Source organism: Psammomys obesus, unplaced genomic scaffold (genome assembly GCF_907164565.1).
Source record: "Psammomys obesus unplaced genomic scaffold, mPsaObe1.curated_primary_1811, whole genome shotgun sequence".
Lineage (NCBI taxonomy): Eukaryota > Metazoa > Chordata > Mammalia > Rodentia > Muridae > Psammomys > Psammomys obesus.
This window is the reverse complement of record NW_026591086.1, coordinates 3,731,630-3,748,909: the sequence shown is the minus strand read 5'-3', so window position 1 is coordinate 3,748,909 and position 17,280 is coordinate 3,731,630. Positions and strand designations below refer to the sequence as shown.

Below are 17,280 nucleotides of genomic sequence, written 5' to 3'. Positions count from 1 at the left end.
CTAGGTTTGTTAGTGTTGTAGAGAAACTGCCAGCTTTTTTCCGAAATGTGTGTGCTGTTTGTACCCCTACCACTAACGGGTGAGCACTTGGCGGTTCTGCAGTGGGACCAGTACATGCTGTGGTCAGTCCTTTTAATTTTAGCCCTTCTGGTGGGTGTGTAATGGCATCTATTGTGCTTTTAATTTGCATTCTCCTGATGACTAATGTTATTGAGCACTTGGGTATATGCTTGTGCTGTCTGGTTAGATTTCCTTTGTGAAGTGTTTAATCTTTTTCTGGTTTTTTGTTGGACTGTTATATGCCCTCGATTTGAGAACCCTGTCTTGTGTTCCTTGACTACTTATTCTGTTGATGATCTCTTAGGGTAGAATGAATATAGCTGAATTTTCTTTCTTACCATTGCTTTCTGTATTGACACTAATAAACCATCGCATATTCCCAGGGCACAAGGTTAGTCTCCTTTGTTGCCTTCTAGTTAAAATTTCAGTTTTCACATTTAGCTTCTGATCCCCCTTGAAATAATTTTTATGTGTACTTGTGAATAGAGGTCAGAGTCCAGGTTTATTTTTTTCTGGTATGGAAAGTTAATTGTTTCAAGATGATTTCTTTAAAAACTCCCCGTTCCCATTTGGATTTTATCAATTCTTTGTTAAAATTCGGGGGACAATACACATTGACTACACAGTGCAATCCTTTTGCAGGTTTTGGTTTGTAGACCAGTTTTCATCATTGTAGCTTTTTAGTGTGTCTGGAAGGCAAATAATATATATCTTCTGACTTTGTATTGATTTGCAAGATTGCTGTAGATAGTCTGAGCCCTTTGTATATCTTTATAAAATTGAGAAGTAGCTAGTGCTGGCTGGCTTATCTTAAAAAGAGTGATAGATTTAGGATATTTTTATTTTATTTTATTTATTTTTTTAATATTAGTTACAGTTTGCTAACTCTGTATTCCAGCTGCAGCCCACTCCCCTATTCCCTCCCAATCCCACCCTCCCTCCCTCATCTCCTTTCTGCCCCTTTCCAAGTCCACTGATAGGTAGGGGAGGTCCCCCTCCCCCTCATCCAACCCCAGCCCATCAGGCCTCCCCAGGACTGGCCGCAGTGTCCTCCTCCGTGGCCTAGTAAGGCTGCTCCCCCCTCCGGGGGGGGGGTCAAAGAGCCAGCCGTGAGTCCATGTCAGAAACAGTCCCTGTTCCCCTTACTTGGGATCCCACTTGGATACTGAGCTACCATGAACTACATCTGGGCAGATTACATCCATACATGGCCCTTGGTTGGAGATACAATCTCAGAAAAGACCCCTGTGCCCAGATATATTTGGTCCTTGTGGAGCTCCTGTCCTCTCCAGGTCACATTAACTCCCCCTTCTTTCATATGATTCCCTGCATTCTGCCGAAGGCTTGGTTATGAGTCTCAGTGTCTGCCTTGATGCACTGCTAGGTTGAGTCCCTCAGAGGCCCTCTGTGGTAGGCTCCCGTCCCGTTACCTGTCCTTTCCTACTTCAATGTCCATCCCATTTGTCCCTCTAAGTAAGGATTGATCATCTTACCTTGGGTCTTCTTTCTTGTTTATCTTCGTGAGGTGTACAGATTCTAGTATATCCATCCTATCTTATAGGTCTAGTACCCACTTATAAGTGAGCATACACTGTATGTGTCCTTCTGCCTCTGGGATACCCCACCCATTTGCCTGCAAATTTCATGATTTCCTTGTTCTTAGTTGCTGAATAGTATTCCATCATGTAAAAGTGCCACAATTTCTGTATCCATTCCTCCGTTGATGGACATCTGGGTTGTTTCCAGGTTCTGGCTATTATGAATAAAGCTGCTGCAAACATGGTTGAGCAAATGTCCTTGTTGTATACTTGAGACTCTTTTGGGTATATGCCTAAGAGTGGTATACCTGGATCTTGAGGAAGCACCATTCCCAGTTGTCTGAGAAAGCGCCAGATTGCTTTCCAGAGTAGTTGTACAAGTTTCCATTCCCACCAGCAGTGGAGGAGGAGTCCCCTTTCTCCACAACCTCTCCAGCATGTGTTGTCACTTGAGTTTTAGGATATTTTTAAATGGCAGATTGGGCACAAACTCTGGGAAGAGAGTTGTTGGCAATGTGGCCAATCATGAACATAACCTGTCTCCTCATTTATTAAGGATCCCTTTTCTTTCCATTAGCAATCTTCAGCAAAAATATTTATTGCTTTTACTTTTTGTGATTTATTACTTTCTTTTTATTTTATGTGTATGTCTGTGCATGTGTGTACAGGTGCCTACAGAAGCCAGAAGAGTATATTAGATCTTCTGAAACTGAATTAAAGCGTTTCTGAACTGAGCACAGTTCCTCTGCAAGAGCAGTAGGGACTTTTAACTGCTGAGCCATATTATAGCCTCTGGCTTGTTCTTTTCTAGTGACTTAAGTAAACTACAAAAGCTTGACTACCATTTTTCTTTTTGGATATAAATATTTAAAGTGGTAAGTTTCTCCACCTGCCCACCTTCTAGGCATTTCTTTACATAAGTACCATATATATTTTCATACTTTATGTTTTACATCATTATTATATTTTAATTATTCAGTGTAATGTTTTTCCTAGTACCTTTTCTATTCTTCAGTTTCAGGGATTATGTGGAAATTGTTTAATTTCTAAATTTCAGAACAGTGAGAGTTTGTTTGATATCTTACTGATTTCCAATTTTATTTCATTTTGTTCAGTATGCTATTCAGTTGAGTTTCAGTTTTAGTTTTTCTTGTCTTTTTTTTTTTTAATTTGTGGAGTGCTGTCTTATGGCCAGGTATATGCTCCTCTTGGTGAATGTAGTATGTGTACTGCTGTGTCAGGTGCCTAGACAACTCAGAAGAGTGTGTGCGTTAGCATTGCTCAGGTGGCATATTAGTAAGCTGTCCCACACTGCAACACCTGACAGGGCAGTTAGACAGGAAGACTCTGTTGTCCTTATGCACAGTTTTGGAGGTTCCAGGCTGTAGTTGTAGCATGTAATGGGAAGAATGTGGCTGAGCAAACTTTCCACCTCATGGTGGGGACTTGAAAGGAAAAGGGAAAGAGCTAGGTCACACAGCACAGCTGTTCAAGCCCTGGGTGACCTGACAGACACCACCACCGATTATTTGATGTCAATTCTGCCATACAAACTCGTGTGTTTACAGGAATAAAAAGAATTACAACAACAAAAGAATAAATAAAAAGCAAAAGAATAACATTTTAGCTTCTGAAAATCCTAACTGGCTATGCCCTGTTTCTAGGGGGTATGCCAAGGAGAACCAAGTCAAACTACTCTGTGCCAAAGATGAAATCATGTTATTGATTCTTTTTTTTTTTTTTTTTAAGATGCCCAAGTCTTTGAATATCTATAAAGGGTATATCAAAGAAAGCTTATGTTAGTGAGATGAAAAGCCTTATTTCAACAGACAGAAGCCACTATTTAGGACCCTTTCAAACAGGACACCACTGTGAACCCTATATAGCTTTCCATTTGCGTGCTTTCCACACTTACATGACCCTATAGAGCAAGTGGGCTTCTTCGACACACCTACAGTGCTTGAGTCTTTTGTGGGGGAGTGGACAGAGTTGCCTGTTTCCATCATGTGTGCCTTTTAGTTGCAGTATTTGGTGGTGTTAACATTTGATGTAGGGGGCTGGGGAGATGGCTAAGTGGTTAAAAGCACTGTCTGCCCTTTAAAAGGACCTGGGTTCAATTCTCAGCACCCACATTGCTGCTCACAGCTATCTGTAACCCCAATCCCAAGGGATCTGACCCCCTCACACTAATGTACATAAAATAAAAATTAAAAAAAAAAAAAAAAACATTTGGTGTAGGGATGACTAGTTTGTATTGGCTGGATTTATGTCTACTAGCTTAGGCGCCCCCGTACTAACCAAGAGTAATCATTAGGTTTTGCTAACCAAGAGTAATCATTTCCTAGACTTCTGTTCTTTTATGATTCTGTATAGTTCATTTTCTCTGCACCTCTTGATGGAGAACATCTTAAGTGAGTACCTGTGTATCTGAAGGGTAGAGGCACTTGGTGGGTGTGAAGTGGGGACAGTGGAAGTGGCCTTCATTAAGTTCCCTTACTGGTTGATCTTGGACTCCTGCCTGGCTCCTGCCTCAGCCTTCCAGGTAGCTTGGTGTAAGGCACATTTGCCTCTGTGCTTGGTAGACATCTGCCATCACTTTGCATTGTCGTCTGCTTAAGCACATACTTGTTCTGTGCTTTGATTTCCTTGGTGTCATGAGAACGAAGCAATGGGACTAAAATGGCTCCCAGGTGATCCTGTCTCTGACACTTGTGATTTGAAGGCTTTTATTGGAGTAAGGTTATCTAGTAAGGTTGAATTTTGTTTTTCACTTAGCTATCATGTTCTGCCAGGGGAAGCTTTTTGTGATACTTCCATGCATTTAACCTGAAAGTTCCACTGTGGGTATGATAGCCTGTCTTATTTTCTGTTACCACTATGGAGCCCTTGGTTCCTCAGCTATCTGATCATGACTACAAAATGTTGAGTTTTTATCAGCTGTGGGAAGAATCAAAAACAAGAATGTCAAAGGACGTTCTGGTGTATTGCCAGCCTTGTTGACTAGTGTGATAGGGCACTGATTATCCTCTACTTGAGTGTCACCAGCTCAGCTTCTCCTGGTAGTAGTTATTTAACAATCAGAGTTCTCTTTGACTTTCTCAGTTATATTGGGCAGAGTGTTGGCTTTTAGATCCTGTTAACATAACCAATCTCCAGAAAGAAATTACATTACAATCTCAGAAAGAGGTAGATGCATCCTCTAAGCCTGCTGGCTTAAGTGTAGAACTTCACTAATGTCAGTGTAAGAAGTATCAGATTTTACTGAGGGATTTTCCAGGTATAATAATAGTTTATAAAAGGATCTTTGTTCTGTGATTGTGCTTCTGAGGCATTCAGTAATAACCCCAGTTGTCAGCAGTCCAAGCAAGTCTTCATCAATCCAAAGAACTTTAAAATTCTGCTGATTAATTTGGGACTATAGTTAGCTGGATAGTTTGTAGATTGTGACCAACGGAAGTCAGTCTCTCATCTCTGTGCCTTCATTTACTTCTCAGTTTGGCTTGAATGGATTGAGTTTGGGGACCTATAGCTTTACTATGAAGCAGCTTTGGGATAAAAACTAGTACGTTTTTAGTTCATATGGTAACTCTGACCTAATGCAAGTTGCCTTTTCTGTTTACAAGAGGAAAGATAGCCAGCAAGGTCACGTAGGGTCTGTGGGAAGGGAGAGAATCCTCCTTTGTCCCCACTACACCTGGTTCCCTTATTCATTTTTCATGATCATTTCTTTATTTTGATTGGAGGAGTTAGTGCTGAACTTCTAAGCTATTAGACACTAAACATTGTTGGGTCTGTTGGGAGCTCCCTGTCTCAAAGGAGAAGTAAACATATCCATAAACCATAGATGGACTTTGTAGTGTGGATGAACAAGGGGGTCTTACCAAGGGTTCTGAAAAGATGTCACAGGAGAAATATCCTTGAGCTGAGTCAAGGACTGGGTGGCATGGGTTTTGTTTGCTTTAATTTTCTAAGATGAGGCTCTTCTTTCCCTCTGCCCTGCTCCCTGCCAGATCTGACACTGTACATTACAGGCTTGACTCGTGTTTCTTAGAGAACATAGGCTTCTTACACACTTTCACCTTGTTGGCTTGCAAGCAACACACAGGGTTCGGTGCATCCCTGCAGCCTCCCTGAGACACCCCTCTAGCTGCACTACAGAGCAGTGAGCCTGGCAGGGAAACTGAGGCCAAGTTCTGGCTCTTTCTCTAAGAAGTTGAAACACCTTCTCTTTGCCCAGAACCTAAGAAGTCTGAAATCCCTAGAAGATAAGGTGTCAGCTGGGGTACTGAAAGAGAGGCACACTTGGTAAGTGGTTGTTTAAATGATAGGGGGAATTATGTAGTAGACCCTGAAATGCTCAGGTTAAGTAGCATCTTGTATACACATACTAGCACATGAAAAAGAATGCTTATGTAAACGTCTTTTAACTCTTAAGGCAGCAGATTTACTAAGATGCAAGACTACACACAGCAGTAACAAAGTCACTGTGGCTCACAGAAGATCCAACACGCCGTTGTTTTTATTGTTCAAAATTTGATAAGAATTCCCGCATCATTGCTCTTTAGATGGAAATACAATTCTGAAAGGAAATTTAAAATTGTTTTGTTTTGTTTTGTTTTGTTTTGTTTTGTTTTGTTTTGTTCTGTTCTGTTCTGTTTTGTTTTGTTTTGTTTTGTTTTTCAAGACAAGATTTCTCTGTAGTCCTGGTTGTACTGGAACTCACTCTGCAGACCAGGCCGGCCTCAAACTCAGAAGTCAGCCTCTCTGTGCCTCCCAAGTGCTGGGTTTAAAGGCATGCCCCACAAATGGATTTTTAAACTGAGTTATTTTTCGTTTTCCACGTTTCCCCAAAGAAAAGACATGTTTGAGGTGGAGTTAAGTTTTTGAGAATGAGATTTGCCTCTGTGTACTGTACTGTGTTTTGTTTTGCGAAGTGATAAATCATGCTTATGACAGCCTCCTCTGTGACCTCCACAGGCCATAAATGCTCTGTAGCAGACAGATTGGTTCATAGGTTTCCTCTCCTCTGGGCAGATTCCTGCTGCTGTTGTTGCCAGCTCTCTAGTTTTTCCCAACAATGGCGCTGTCACTGTGCCCAGGCTCTCTTGCTTAAGGCCATTGCCTTTGAGAAATACTGATTAATAGGAAGGCTTGTGGTACATGTTAAACTCTGGATTCTAGGATGTTTTCGTTACTTTTTTGAAATATACACAGAACTTTTTACTTTCTTTTATCTATCTTTATATAATTTGCTTTCTCCATGGTGGTTTCTTTTTTTTCTTTAATTTTAGAAAGTTTCCTGAAGTCCAGTAATTGCTTTTGGAAGCAGATGAGTTGTGTTTAACGTGTACATTTACAAGGAATGTATTTTTTTTAATTTGTTTTATGCATATGAGTGCTCTATCTGCGTGTACTCTTGCAAGCCAGAAGAGGATATCAGGTCACATTATAGATGATTGTGAGCCACCACGTGGTTGCTGAGAATTGAACTCAGGACCTCTGGAAGAGCAGACAGTACTCTCAACTGTTGAGTTATCTCACCAGCCCCTAACTATAAGCAAGGAATATGTATTTTTTTTTTTAAGATTTATTTATTTTAATCATGTGAGATTACATACTTCCTGCCTTCCAGGTTTTGGCGTGAGACTTTGAGAGAGGACATAGGATTTACTACCTTGTCTTAAACAGCACTTGATAAGCTATGAGCCCTTCTTTTCTTAAAGTTCATCTTTTTCTTGTAATTCATTTATTAGGTTTTCTCTGTGTTTCAGCTGTATCACATCTCAGAAGAGACTTCCAATGTGTCTGATGAGACTATAGCCAATTCTGCAGTTCAGTGATTCTTCACACTCTGAATAATTGTTGTAATTTTAAATTAGCCAGTTTTAATTGATACTTAAGGATGAAGAAATAAAACTAAGTTAAAAATTATTATGATGTCTGCTTTTCAAAATTCTTTTAGAAAGAAGAAAAATAAATGACTATAAAAGGTTTCCCTTGGCCTCTCCACCCACCCCCATGAGAATATTACAGAAAGGTGTGAAGAAGCATAGTTAGTTAGGAGGTTAGAGATGTTCAAACAGAAGCCTGCCGTCCCAGGCTGAGAGGTCTAAGTAGCGTGGTAAATAGAAGACCCACTTTCAACTCCTAATTTAGACTTTTTTTTTCACCGTGTATCTTGAACAAGATATCTATTTCTTTTGAGTTTCAGTGTCTTCGAGTGGTAAAAGTGGAATGATGAAACACCTCGCTGTTGATAGCCAGTGGCCTCTGTCACTGAGTTCCTGCCATCCCACCTCACCAGTGCCCTGACAGATGCTATGACCTTAGGGCAACACTAAGGCCATTGTCTCAGATAACTTAAATCCAAGGTAGTTCTATCTTGTATCTAGATTTAGAGAGTGACCAAAAAAAAAAAAAAAAAAATTGCTCCATAATTTTGCACATTCCTAGAAGAAGCTGGGCTTCTGGGTGCATAGGAGATATTTCACCTGAATGGTGCCTGCAGCCCACATTACTCCTTTCACCCTCTTTTTTGTTGTATTTTAAATGGCTCTATGATGCAGTGAGAAGTAAGTAATGCAGATGGTTTTTGCTTATGTGAAATCGGTTGCTAGGAATTGAGAAATAGCTTTTCACAGTTGAAATCACTGTTTTCAAGAAGATTATGACTGTGGCCAACTGTGTGTGAATAATAATGATGCTGGTAATGACACGAGGGTATGCCAGTGCAGTTGTGTCGGCTCTGTGAAGTGTGGGTACTGTTGTTACCATCATTTGGCAGATGAAGATGCCAAGGCCAGAGAGGTTAATAGAATTACTTTTTGCCTGGTTTGGAAGTTGCACAGCTGGGATTTGAACTTACACTGTCTGGCTCCAGCGCTCTCACACTTAGCTACTGTCTCATTCTGGAAAGACTAAGAGAAGGAAGGCTGGGAAGAAATGACCCCAGACGATGGCAAGGGTGGTCATTTTAGTTCTGCTCTGCAGGTATTCTGAGAGAAGCCTCACAAAGTGTATTGGAATTACGATTGAGACCAGACCCGATTATTGCATGAAGCGGCACCTAAGTGACATGTTGACATACGGCTGCACCAGGCTGGAGATCGGAGTGCAGAGTGTCTACGAAGATGTGGCCAGAGATACCAACAGGTGAGGTGGTGGCAGGTGGCCTCCTGTCCCACTGGCTCTACTCTGTTGTCCTGCTCACCTTTTGTCCTTGAGCCCAGGCTCAGAGAAAGGCGTGAGATCTCAGCTTTTCAAATCCCTTCTTCCATCCATGCTTTTACAACCATCTGCTCTTACCCTCATTTTTCAGTATAGTCATGTGACATTCTCTTTTATCTAGAAATGTATCACTGAGCCAGAGAGAAAAGATATACAGGAAAGGTCAGTATATGAGAGAACTCTTAAATAACTGCCTCTTGGTGGAAGAGCAGAGAAATCAGGGTTTCATTGGCAGCAGACGCAACTGACCCGAGTGGCAAAGGTATACTTCAGGAGGACGATGTTTTGGGTTAGATCCGGAAGGCCACTTCCCCTGACAAGGGTTTTGAAGGGGAGGCAAGGAAACACACTGGTCCATACTTAGGAGCAGCCTAGAGGAATGTCAGGCACAGGACTTTGTTGTTTATGGAATAGAGATCTATTGAATATTTTTAAGCTTAGAGAAAAAGCTAATGGCTGTCATGCATGTGAAAGAGGAACCTCAGAGCAAAGTGAGCTCCTGTAGGGAAAGTCTCACAGAAAGGCTGCTTGGAGAGTGTAGTGATCACACATTGTGCTCAGAAGTCCCTGTGGAGGTGGTCAGGGAAGCCTCCTGAAGAAATGGCATCAAAGCTGAGGCTGAGGAGGCTCAGAGTTTCTTTCATGTGCTGGTGGAAAGCTGTTAGAGGATGGAAGCACATAAGGGGCCCAGGAAGTTAGCCCCAAGAGCCTGGGCTTTACTCAGGAGGAAATGGGGAGCTCAGATAGGAGCATGCCTGCATGTAAGTAAGAGCCATTTTGTTCCAGTATGGAAGACAGTTTAAAGGGAAATAGTGTTGGCCCACAGATGTTGGAGTAATTTAAGCAGGAAACCCTCAAGCCCTGGAAAGCAGTGAGTGTTGCCTGCTGACTGCTGGGAAGCAAGTGCAGGAGAGAATGGGAAGTTCGGGAGCCTTGCATGGGAGAGAGATTTCACGTTGTATACACTAAATGTTACAGTTACATACCTGTGAAACTAAAGGTATGTGTTAGAGCAGGGCCTGCCAGTAGAGCAGTCCACTGAGATCAACATAACTCCCTAACTGCATTGACCCACATGACAGTACAACTGAAGAAATAAATATTTCTTTGTAATTTAATTTTTAAAACAACACATACATAGTTGTGACCATATTGTACAGTAACTTTGAAGCAGAATGATTGAGTGCAGATTTCAAAAGAAAGTCCAAGCCTCATCCCAGAACTTTAAATGTCACTATTGAAAACTAATTAGAAATGGGAACAGGGCCATGGGAATAAATGGGTCAGAGCACCCAGAGGGAGTATGACGGATCCCGTGGCTTCTGAGACCTTCCTGTGCTAAGTGGGAGCATCTTGGTGGTAGAAGGAATTGTCACAAGGCTTCAGTTGCTAGTTGCCCCAGCTGTCATCAAGGCCTCCTTCCTGCTTAGATGTGGCGGGAGAACGTATGCTGAGAGGCCTCATCAGACCCCTGTGCCAGCCAAACCTTTCTCTGATGGACCATTCCAACATACTAGTAACGTGCTTTGCATTGTAGTTCTTTCTTCTTTCCACTAATATTTCACAGTTCTGAATGAAGTAATACCTGAGATCAAAAAAAGCGCCTTCATGATTTTGTTTTTGTTTGTTGCCCAGTCTCACCCCAAACCTAGTAAGGAGCCAAGGATGACCTTGAATTGCTAATCTTGCTGCCTCCACTTGCCAAGCGCTAGGACTGTGAGTGGACAGTAGCATGCCTCTGGCTTCTGCATGGTCCTTGCTGACACAATTCTGTAGTGAACTAAGTCATCTCAGTACACAGTGGTCCTTGTTCCTTCCAGGTCTTGGTACATGAAAGATTTTTGAACAGTCTTAGAAGCAGTGATTTTCCTCCAGGCCTCCCTAGAGCTGTATGAAATTTGACTTCTGAGTTTTGTTCCCAGCCTAGTGACTCTTGGTCTCAGGGATTGTTTTCTTCCTCTTCCACCACCACCCCTTTGTTAACTTGACTGTCTGTATGTCTAACAGGTAATACATTTTCTTCCCCAGGGGCCACACTGTAAAGGCAGCATGTGAATCATTCCACCTGGCCAAAGATTCTGGTTTCAAAGTGGTGGCTCATATGATGCCTGACCTGCCAAACGTGGGACTAGAAAGAGACATTGAGCAGTTTATAGTAAGTTCGGCCTGAGCCAGCGGACCCAGATCGCCTCTGCACGCCTCCCCCACCTCTCTGCTCTTGTGCGTGAACTGCTGTGTTTCCCATTCTTAAAGCTGTGAGGGCTTGTTCCAAAATATCTTAAGCACAATGAAGAATGACCATCCACCCCCACTGTCAGACAAAAGCTGTATTTTAATACACTCTTTTCAGATGAAAATGCCTAGGCTGAGAGCTGGAGTTGTCTTGGTGTTTAAGAGCACCAGCTACTCACTACTCTTCCTGAGGACCTGGATTCAATTCCCAGCACCCACATGGTGCCTCATAAACATCCGTAACTCCAGTTCTAGGGGATCCAATACCTTCTGACCTCCCTGGGCAGCCAGGCACACATGTGATACATGTAGGCAAACACTTAGATGCATAAAAGGTTTTTTAAAAAATTAATTATAAAATGCTTAGGCTTTGAGAATCTGAAGCTAGTTTTGCTCATGCAACACAGACACACATTCACATGTGGGTGGGATAGGTTTTTGTCTTTTCTTTTGGTTTTTGAGACTTTTTTGTGTAACAAAAGATTTTTCTGTGTAACACAGCCCTGGCTGTCCTGGACTGGATTTGTAGGCCATTCTGGCCTCGAACTCCTAGAGATCCACCTGCCTCCGCCTCCCAAGTGCTTGGGATTAAAGGCATACCCTACCACATTATTCTTGATGTAGCTTTTCTACTTAATATTATAAAAAGCATTTTTAGTATGATAAGGTGAATTTTCACATGGTGGCAGGTGGCATAGATAAGGCACAAGGCCCATCAGTTGGGATGCTGGCCTTCTGTCTTCCTCCTTTGTGGCCCAAAATCTTATAGTCCAACGTCCCCAGAGAAAGGGCAGCACAGGGAGTAGAGAGGAGTTCTTCCATGTGCAGACTTGGATCCGGTATCTGGATTTACTCCATGTCTGTTCCGCTCTCCATGATTCCTGGGCCTCTTATTCTTGAACTTTATGGAGACTGTGGTGTGATGATCTGGCCTTCATTAGCCTCTTAAGGGTGTGTATATTGGGGGGGGGGGGGATAGTTTGCAATTACCTCCCCCTTCAGAGTTGTGTGCCTGTATTCATCTGTTTTTCAGTTGCGGCTGCCATCCATGTTCCCCTCATCTCTTTTCTTGTTCTTTGTTCATCTAAGTTTATACTTGTTTGAAAATGTCCCATCTTGGCTTGTTCAGATTTTAGAGGGAAAGGAAAGAAACACATGTTTTAGTTCTCCATGTTTGATCATGGGTCCAGGACCAGTTCAGTCTAGCTTTGTCCTTACAAAAGGAATGTATCAGCCCCTGTGTCTGCTGCAACCAGAACTTTTCTGACATCAGTGCAGATTCAGACTAAGCAGAGAAGGGCTTGCCTGCTTGCTCTTTGTGGGTGTCTAGAATATTTATTAAGGACCTGATGACTCTATACAATACAAATGTTACAAAGGAAATCACACAGTTACAAAAGAAGGTCTCTAAGACCACATGGTGCAACAAAAGTACAGCATTCAAGAAGGTGACAGTCAGTAAAATCTAAAACCTGTAGTTACGTTTGTTTGAAAAGCAAGTTAAACAATGGAAAGTTTCCAGAGCTAGAGCGCTGCTGGCTGCATAGATCCTGAAATGGGTGCAGGGGCGGGAAGGACAGGATGGACGGGACTCTATGAACCCACCTCTGTCCAGTACAAAGATACATAGTTAAGATTGAGAGTCGCCACCATGTAAAATCTGAAGGACAAAGCCTAGTGTGTCCCTGCTGCCTCCAGATACAGAAGTAGCCAGTGAGACTATAAGATAGAAGAGGTCTGTGCCAGAAGTAGATGAGCCAGGTGAATTGCTCCATTTCCAGATAACAAATAGACTGTGTAGCCCACGTCGGAAGTGGTGCCAGTTGGCACGAGGACAAAATTGTGACATCCTGCGGTCAGCAGACTTTATCTGTAAAGGGCCCTATTGTAAACATTGTAGGGATTTGTTTGTGTGTTGTCCCTTTGTTTTCACTGTAGCTTTTGATGGGACTTGCTTAAATGGGTTTTTTGTATAATTTTTCAGAAGTTTAAACAATCATGTCTCGTATTAAAAGATATTGTAGTCTTTCTAAAAGGCTGGCAGCCATAGACAGGGCTGCACAGGAGAGCTGTGGAATGCGGGTCAGGCTGGGGCTACTGAACAGTGACGTCTTGTCCCCATTACATTTCGGAAAGACGGCTCCAGGCCTGCTGCAGGTGGAGAGAAGTTGGCATAGGTGTGCACCTTCCCCTTGGGGACAGAACTAATGGAATGGTAATGTTTGGTTCTCTGTTCATAGGAATTTTTTGAGAACCCTGCTTTTCGGCCTGATGGTTTGAAGCTCTACCCTACCCTGGTGATCCGTGGAACTGGGCTGTATGAGCTATGGAAATCAGGAAGATACAGGAGCTATTCTCCCAGTGACCTCATCGAGCTGGTGGCTCGGATCCTAGCCCTTGTGCCCCCATGGACTCGTGTGTACCGAGTGCAGAGGTATGTGTTACCTGTCAGTCCCCAGATAGCTCTCTAAAGGACAGTCTGGTTTGATATCAAGTGTTTGAATTTTTTTTTTTTTAATTTAAAGTAGAATATCAGGAATGCCAAGTATATGAAATGGAAACAAAGGACAGTGTGCCTAGGCTTCTTTGCCAAACCCATTTCATCATCCACTTATCCATGAGCCAGGAAAGTAAGAACAACTTGAAGGGGTCCCATGGACAAAATCTAGGACAATTTGAACATCAAAATAAATATATTGAGGAACTGGGGAGATGGTCAGTCAGTAAAGTTCTTGCCCTGCAAACATGAGGGCCTGACTGTGGTCGCTAGAACTTATGTAAAGAAAGCCCAGTGTGTGATTCTTGCCATCCTAGTTCTGGGAGAGAAACAGGCAGGTGCCTGGGACTCAGTGACCAGCCAGCCTACCCTCCTTGGTAAATTCCAGACCAGTGAGAGTCTCTGCCTCAAAGAGAGGAACCACACCATAGGTTGTTTTCTGGCCTGCATGTGCATGCACAAGTATACACATGCTACACACAGGTAGGTGTATGCGTATGTGTGTATATGCATGGATGTATGCATGTATGTTAGCAAGTTACAACCAAATGATTAAAGGTAGGAGTCCTTGAGTCCAACTGTTAAACTTAATGAGGTAAGCAATGTGTGTGCCTCAGAAGCATAATATCGGCAATCTTCATTACATGCAGATTCTGTATTTGCAGATTTACTTACTAGAAAATTGTGTGATTCAGAATCTCTCCTTGTAGCATATTTGCCATAAATCATTCTCGGAACAGTGAACAATTTAGGTCACTCATGTGCACTCTTAGCTGAGGTCAGAACAGTGCCTCTGCCTCTTTCCAGCACTCACGGAGTAAACAAGTGTTCTTTTTGCACTCTACTTAATGCTGCATTTTTCAAATTTTTGTGAGCTGGTTAGGAATTGGCTCTTTAAAAATGACCTCCAAACACAGTGCTCAAGTGCTGTCTGTTGCTCCTAAGTGCTCCTGGAAGGCTGTGAAGTGGCTTAGGGAGGGAGTAGCATGTGGTGGGGGCTTTTATTGAGGAGGCCCAAGAGAAAACTGTTTGCCAGTGAGTTCAGTGTGAATCAATTGACTATATATATTAAATAAGGTATCTCTAAACAGAAAGGCAGAGTACACGGCACTTATTTCTCTGGCCAGGAGAACCCAGCCTTGTGTGTTCTGAAGGAGCAGTGGGTTTAGCTCGCTGCTTCAGTGTCAATGATATACTTACTGCAAAAAAGAAAAGAGTCACGCAGCACAGTGGAAGAAGCCTGGCTGCTAACTGGAGTGAGCATTGTCAGAAACTGATGAAACAGGTTGTGGTAATTTACCGGGACTGACGCCACAGTGTCACCTCTGTGTCGTCTGCCCAGTGTCTGTAACTGAGTCTAATCATGAGCCAACATTAAGCAACCCCAAGTGGACACACATTCTGGAAAACAACCAGCACCTCATTGTTCAAAGTACCAGGGTTGGAGAGTTAGTTCTGTTTGATGGAGATAGAGAAAAGTGACAGCTAGACACAAGATTGGAAACCAGGTCATTTTGCTTGAAGGACTTTGTTAAGACACTGGTCCAATTCAGTTGGGGGTCAAAGAGCAACAGCCACAGGTCTGTTGAGGGTAGTTCTGTGGTTGTGATAGACTTTGCCCATACAGAATGTTCAAGTGTCTTGACATGTCTTCTTACTCTCCAGGGGTCAGGAATCTGCTACTGGAACTTTCTCTGTAGCTTAGAGATTGTTTCCCAAAATGTGAATTAGTACAACAGGAAGGAGTGTTACAAGAACATTAGCAGAGGCAAGAGGCTATGTGGGTTTGACTTGGACCACCCAGTCCCAGAAGCGGCCAGTTCTACCTAAGAATGAAGAAGCCTCCTGTTCTCTTACTCCTGTAGCCAGTGAGTCAGAGGCAGCAGAGACACTAGTGCAACATGAAAAGCTTCATTTCTGGGACCTAGGAAACAGTATTGTGAGCCATCGTCCTGCCTACACAGACTGAGGCAATAAGGACTTGGAGGTAACAGCAGCCCTCATCTTTAAAGTGTCTGAGGAGAGGAACCATGGAGTATGCAGACTATTGGCTTTGAAGGACGCCCTCTGCTTCACAGACACAGGGGATGGTGAGGTCTCTGGAAGGTGTGGAGTCATCATGCCCTGGGGAGTCCAAGGACAGCTGCTTGAAGAGTGCAAAGGTCCAAATAGAAGTATAATACTTATTACACAGGTTTTTATTCATAGAGATTTGGGGTTGTGGAGCTTACTGTGGACTAATTAGTCCAGGAAAACATTGGTTTTGATAAACATGGGGAGAATTTCTTCAAGATATTTTTTGTTTTTAGTTAGGTATATTACTGTAATTTTAGTATGACTATCTATATGGAAATTCACATTTTTATATTTTGCTACTTGCTTTTACTGTTGTGTGAGTGTGTGTGTGTATGTGTGAATGCCGCTGTGAGCATGTGGAGGTCAGAGGAGAGTTTCAGGGGTCAGTTCTCTTTCTGCCATGGGTTCTGACTGGAACTGAAGTCATCAGGAGGCTGCCCACTGAGCTGTCTCACCATCTTGCTATTTGGTTTGTACCCATTTTTCCAGATTTTTGTGTGCATTTAGCGTTCTATGACTTCTAGCTCTACATTCATAACCTCAATCAACCCCAGATAAAAACTTGCAGGGGGAAGCTACACTGAGCACACAAACACTTCTGTCCTTGCCATTATTCTCTATCAGCAGTGTAGCAGCGACTCCCAGCCTTGACCTTATACCAGGTATGATGGTTCATCTGGGGATTTAAAGTACACATATGTGGATGGCATCATCTTCATGGAAACAAGCATTTTTGTGGTACCTGCAGGTGATCCTGGAGCCAACTTCTCAAGGATACTGAGGGATGCCAAACTGAATTTTGAAGTGACGCAAACTTATATAGACTATAAGTTACCATTTGTCATCAGTAATCACTGGAAATGTAGTTGCCACTTGTACAATACCGAGGTAATATGTAAGATTGCATATGCTGGTCAGTGTTTACACAGTGTGGTTTTGCTGTAAAGTCAGTGCTTCATACATTGCTCTGCAGCCATGTTCATCAAGGTATGATATATTAACTTTCAAGATGTATAATCCCTTCATGTCTAGCCACACAGTCCTCTGTCCATATGAAAACGATGATGTTTTAGGACTTACTTACAATCCCCTTCAGCACATGTGTTAACAATGACTGTTTACAAAATGTCCTTGTTTGATGGAAATTCATCTTCACAGAAACTGGTAAATAGGACAGTGTTTACATGAAATAAGCCAGGTACAGAGAACCAGACACCAAATTATCTCACTAGTGTGGCATCTAAACAAACTGATCTTACACAAGTGTAAAGTATAACCAGGCTGATGTTTCTTAGGTGTTCATTCATCAGTTGAAACAAAACTGCAGCTAAGTAGGAGGGGTGGTTTCTGTGGTGATGCAGTAGGGTGAATAGAGCTGTAAGGGTGCACAGGTTAGGGAGCGAAGTAGCCCAGCCATGTAACGCTTGCCCAGCAGGTGGGGCCCTGGGTTTAATCCTAGCACCATTGCCCCACAAAAAGGCAGTTATGACAAGAAGAAAGGATTTGGAGTGTTCTTGTCACAAAGAATTGATATGATGGGGGATAGATTGCTAAATAATGTGATAACCATCTACAATGTATTGCTATCAGAACATCACACTGAGACTTTTTATATATAGTTATTAAAAGCTTATATATAATTAATTAAAA

General features: G+C 42.5%; 1 protein-coding gene across 1 annotated transcript in view; it reads left to right on the top strand.

Moving 5' to 3' along the window:
- The window catches only part of Elp3 (elongator acetyltransferase complex subunit 3), a 66,677-nt gene that overhangs the window by 20,380 nt on the left and 29,017 nt on the right, over positions 1-17,280 (top strand). The window contains exons 8-10 of the mRNA XM_055609700.1: positions 8,589-8,750; positions 10,854-10,980; positions 13,298-13,491. Of these exons, the coding sequence (XP_055465675.1) occupies positions 8,589-8,750; positions 10,854-10,980; positions 13,298-13,491 (483 nt within the window). The remainder of the gene's footprint in view (positions 1-8,588; positions 8,751-10,853; positions 10,981-13,297; positions 13,492-17,280) is intronic.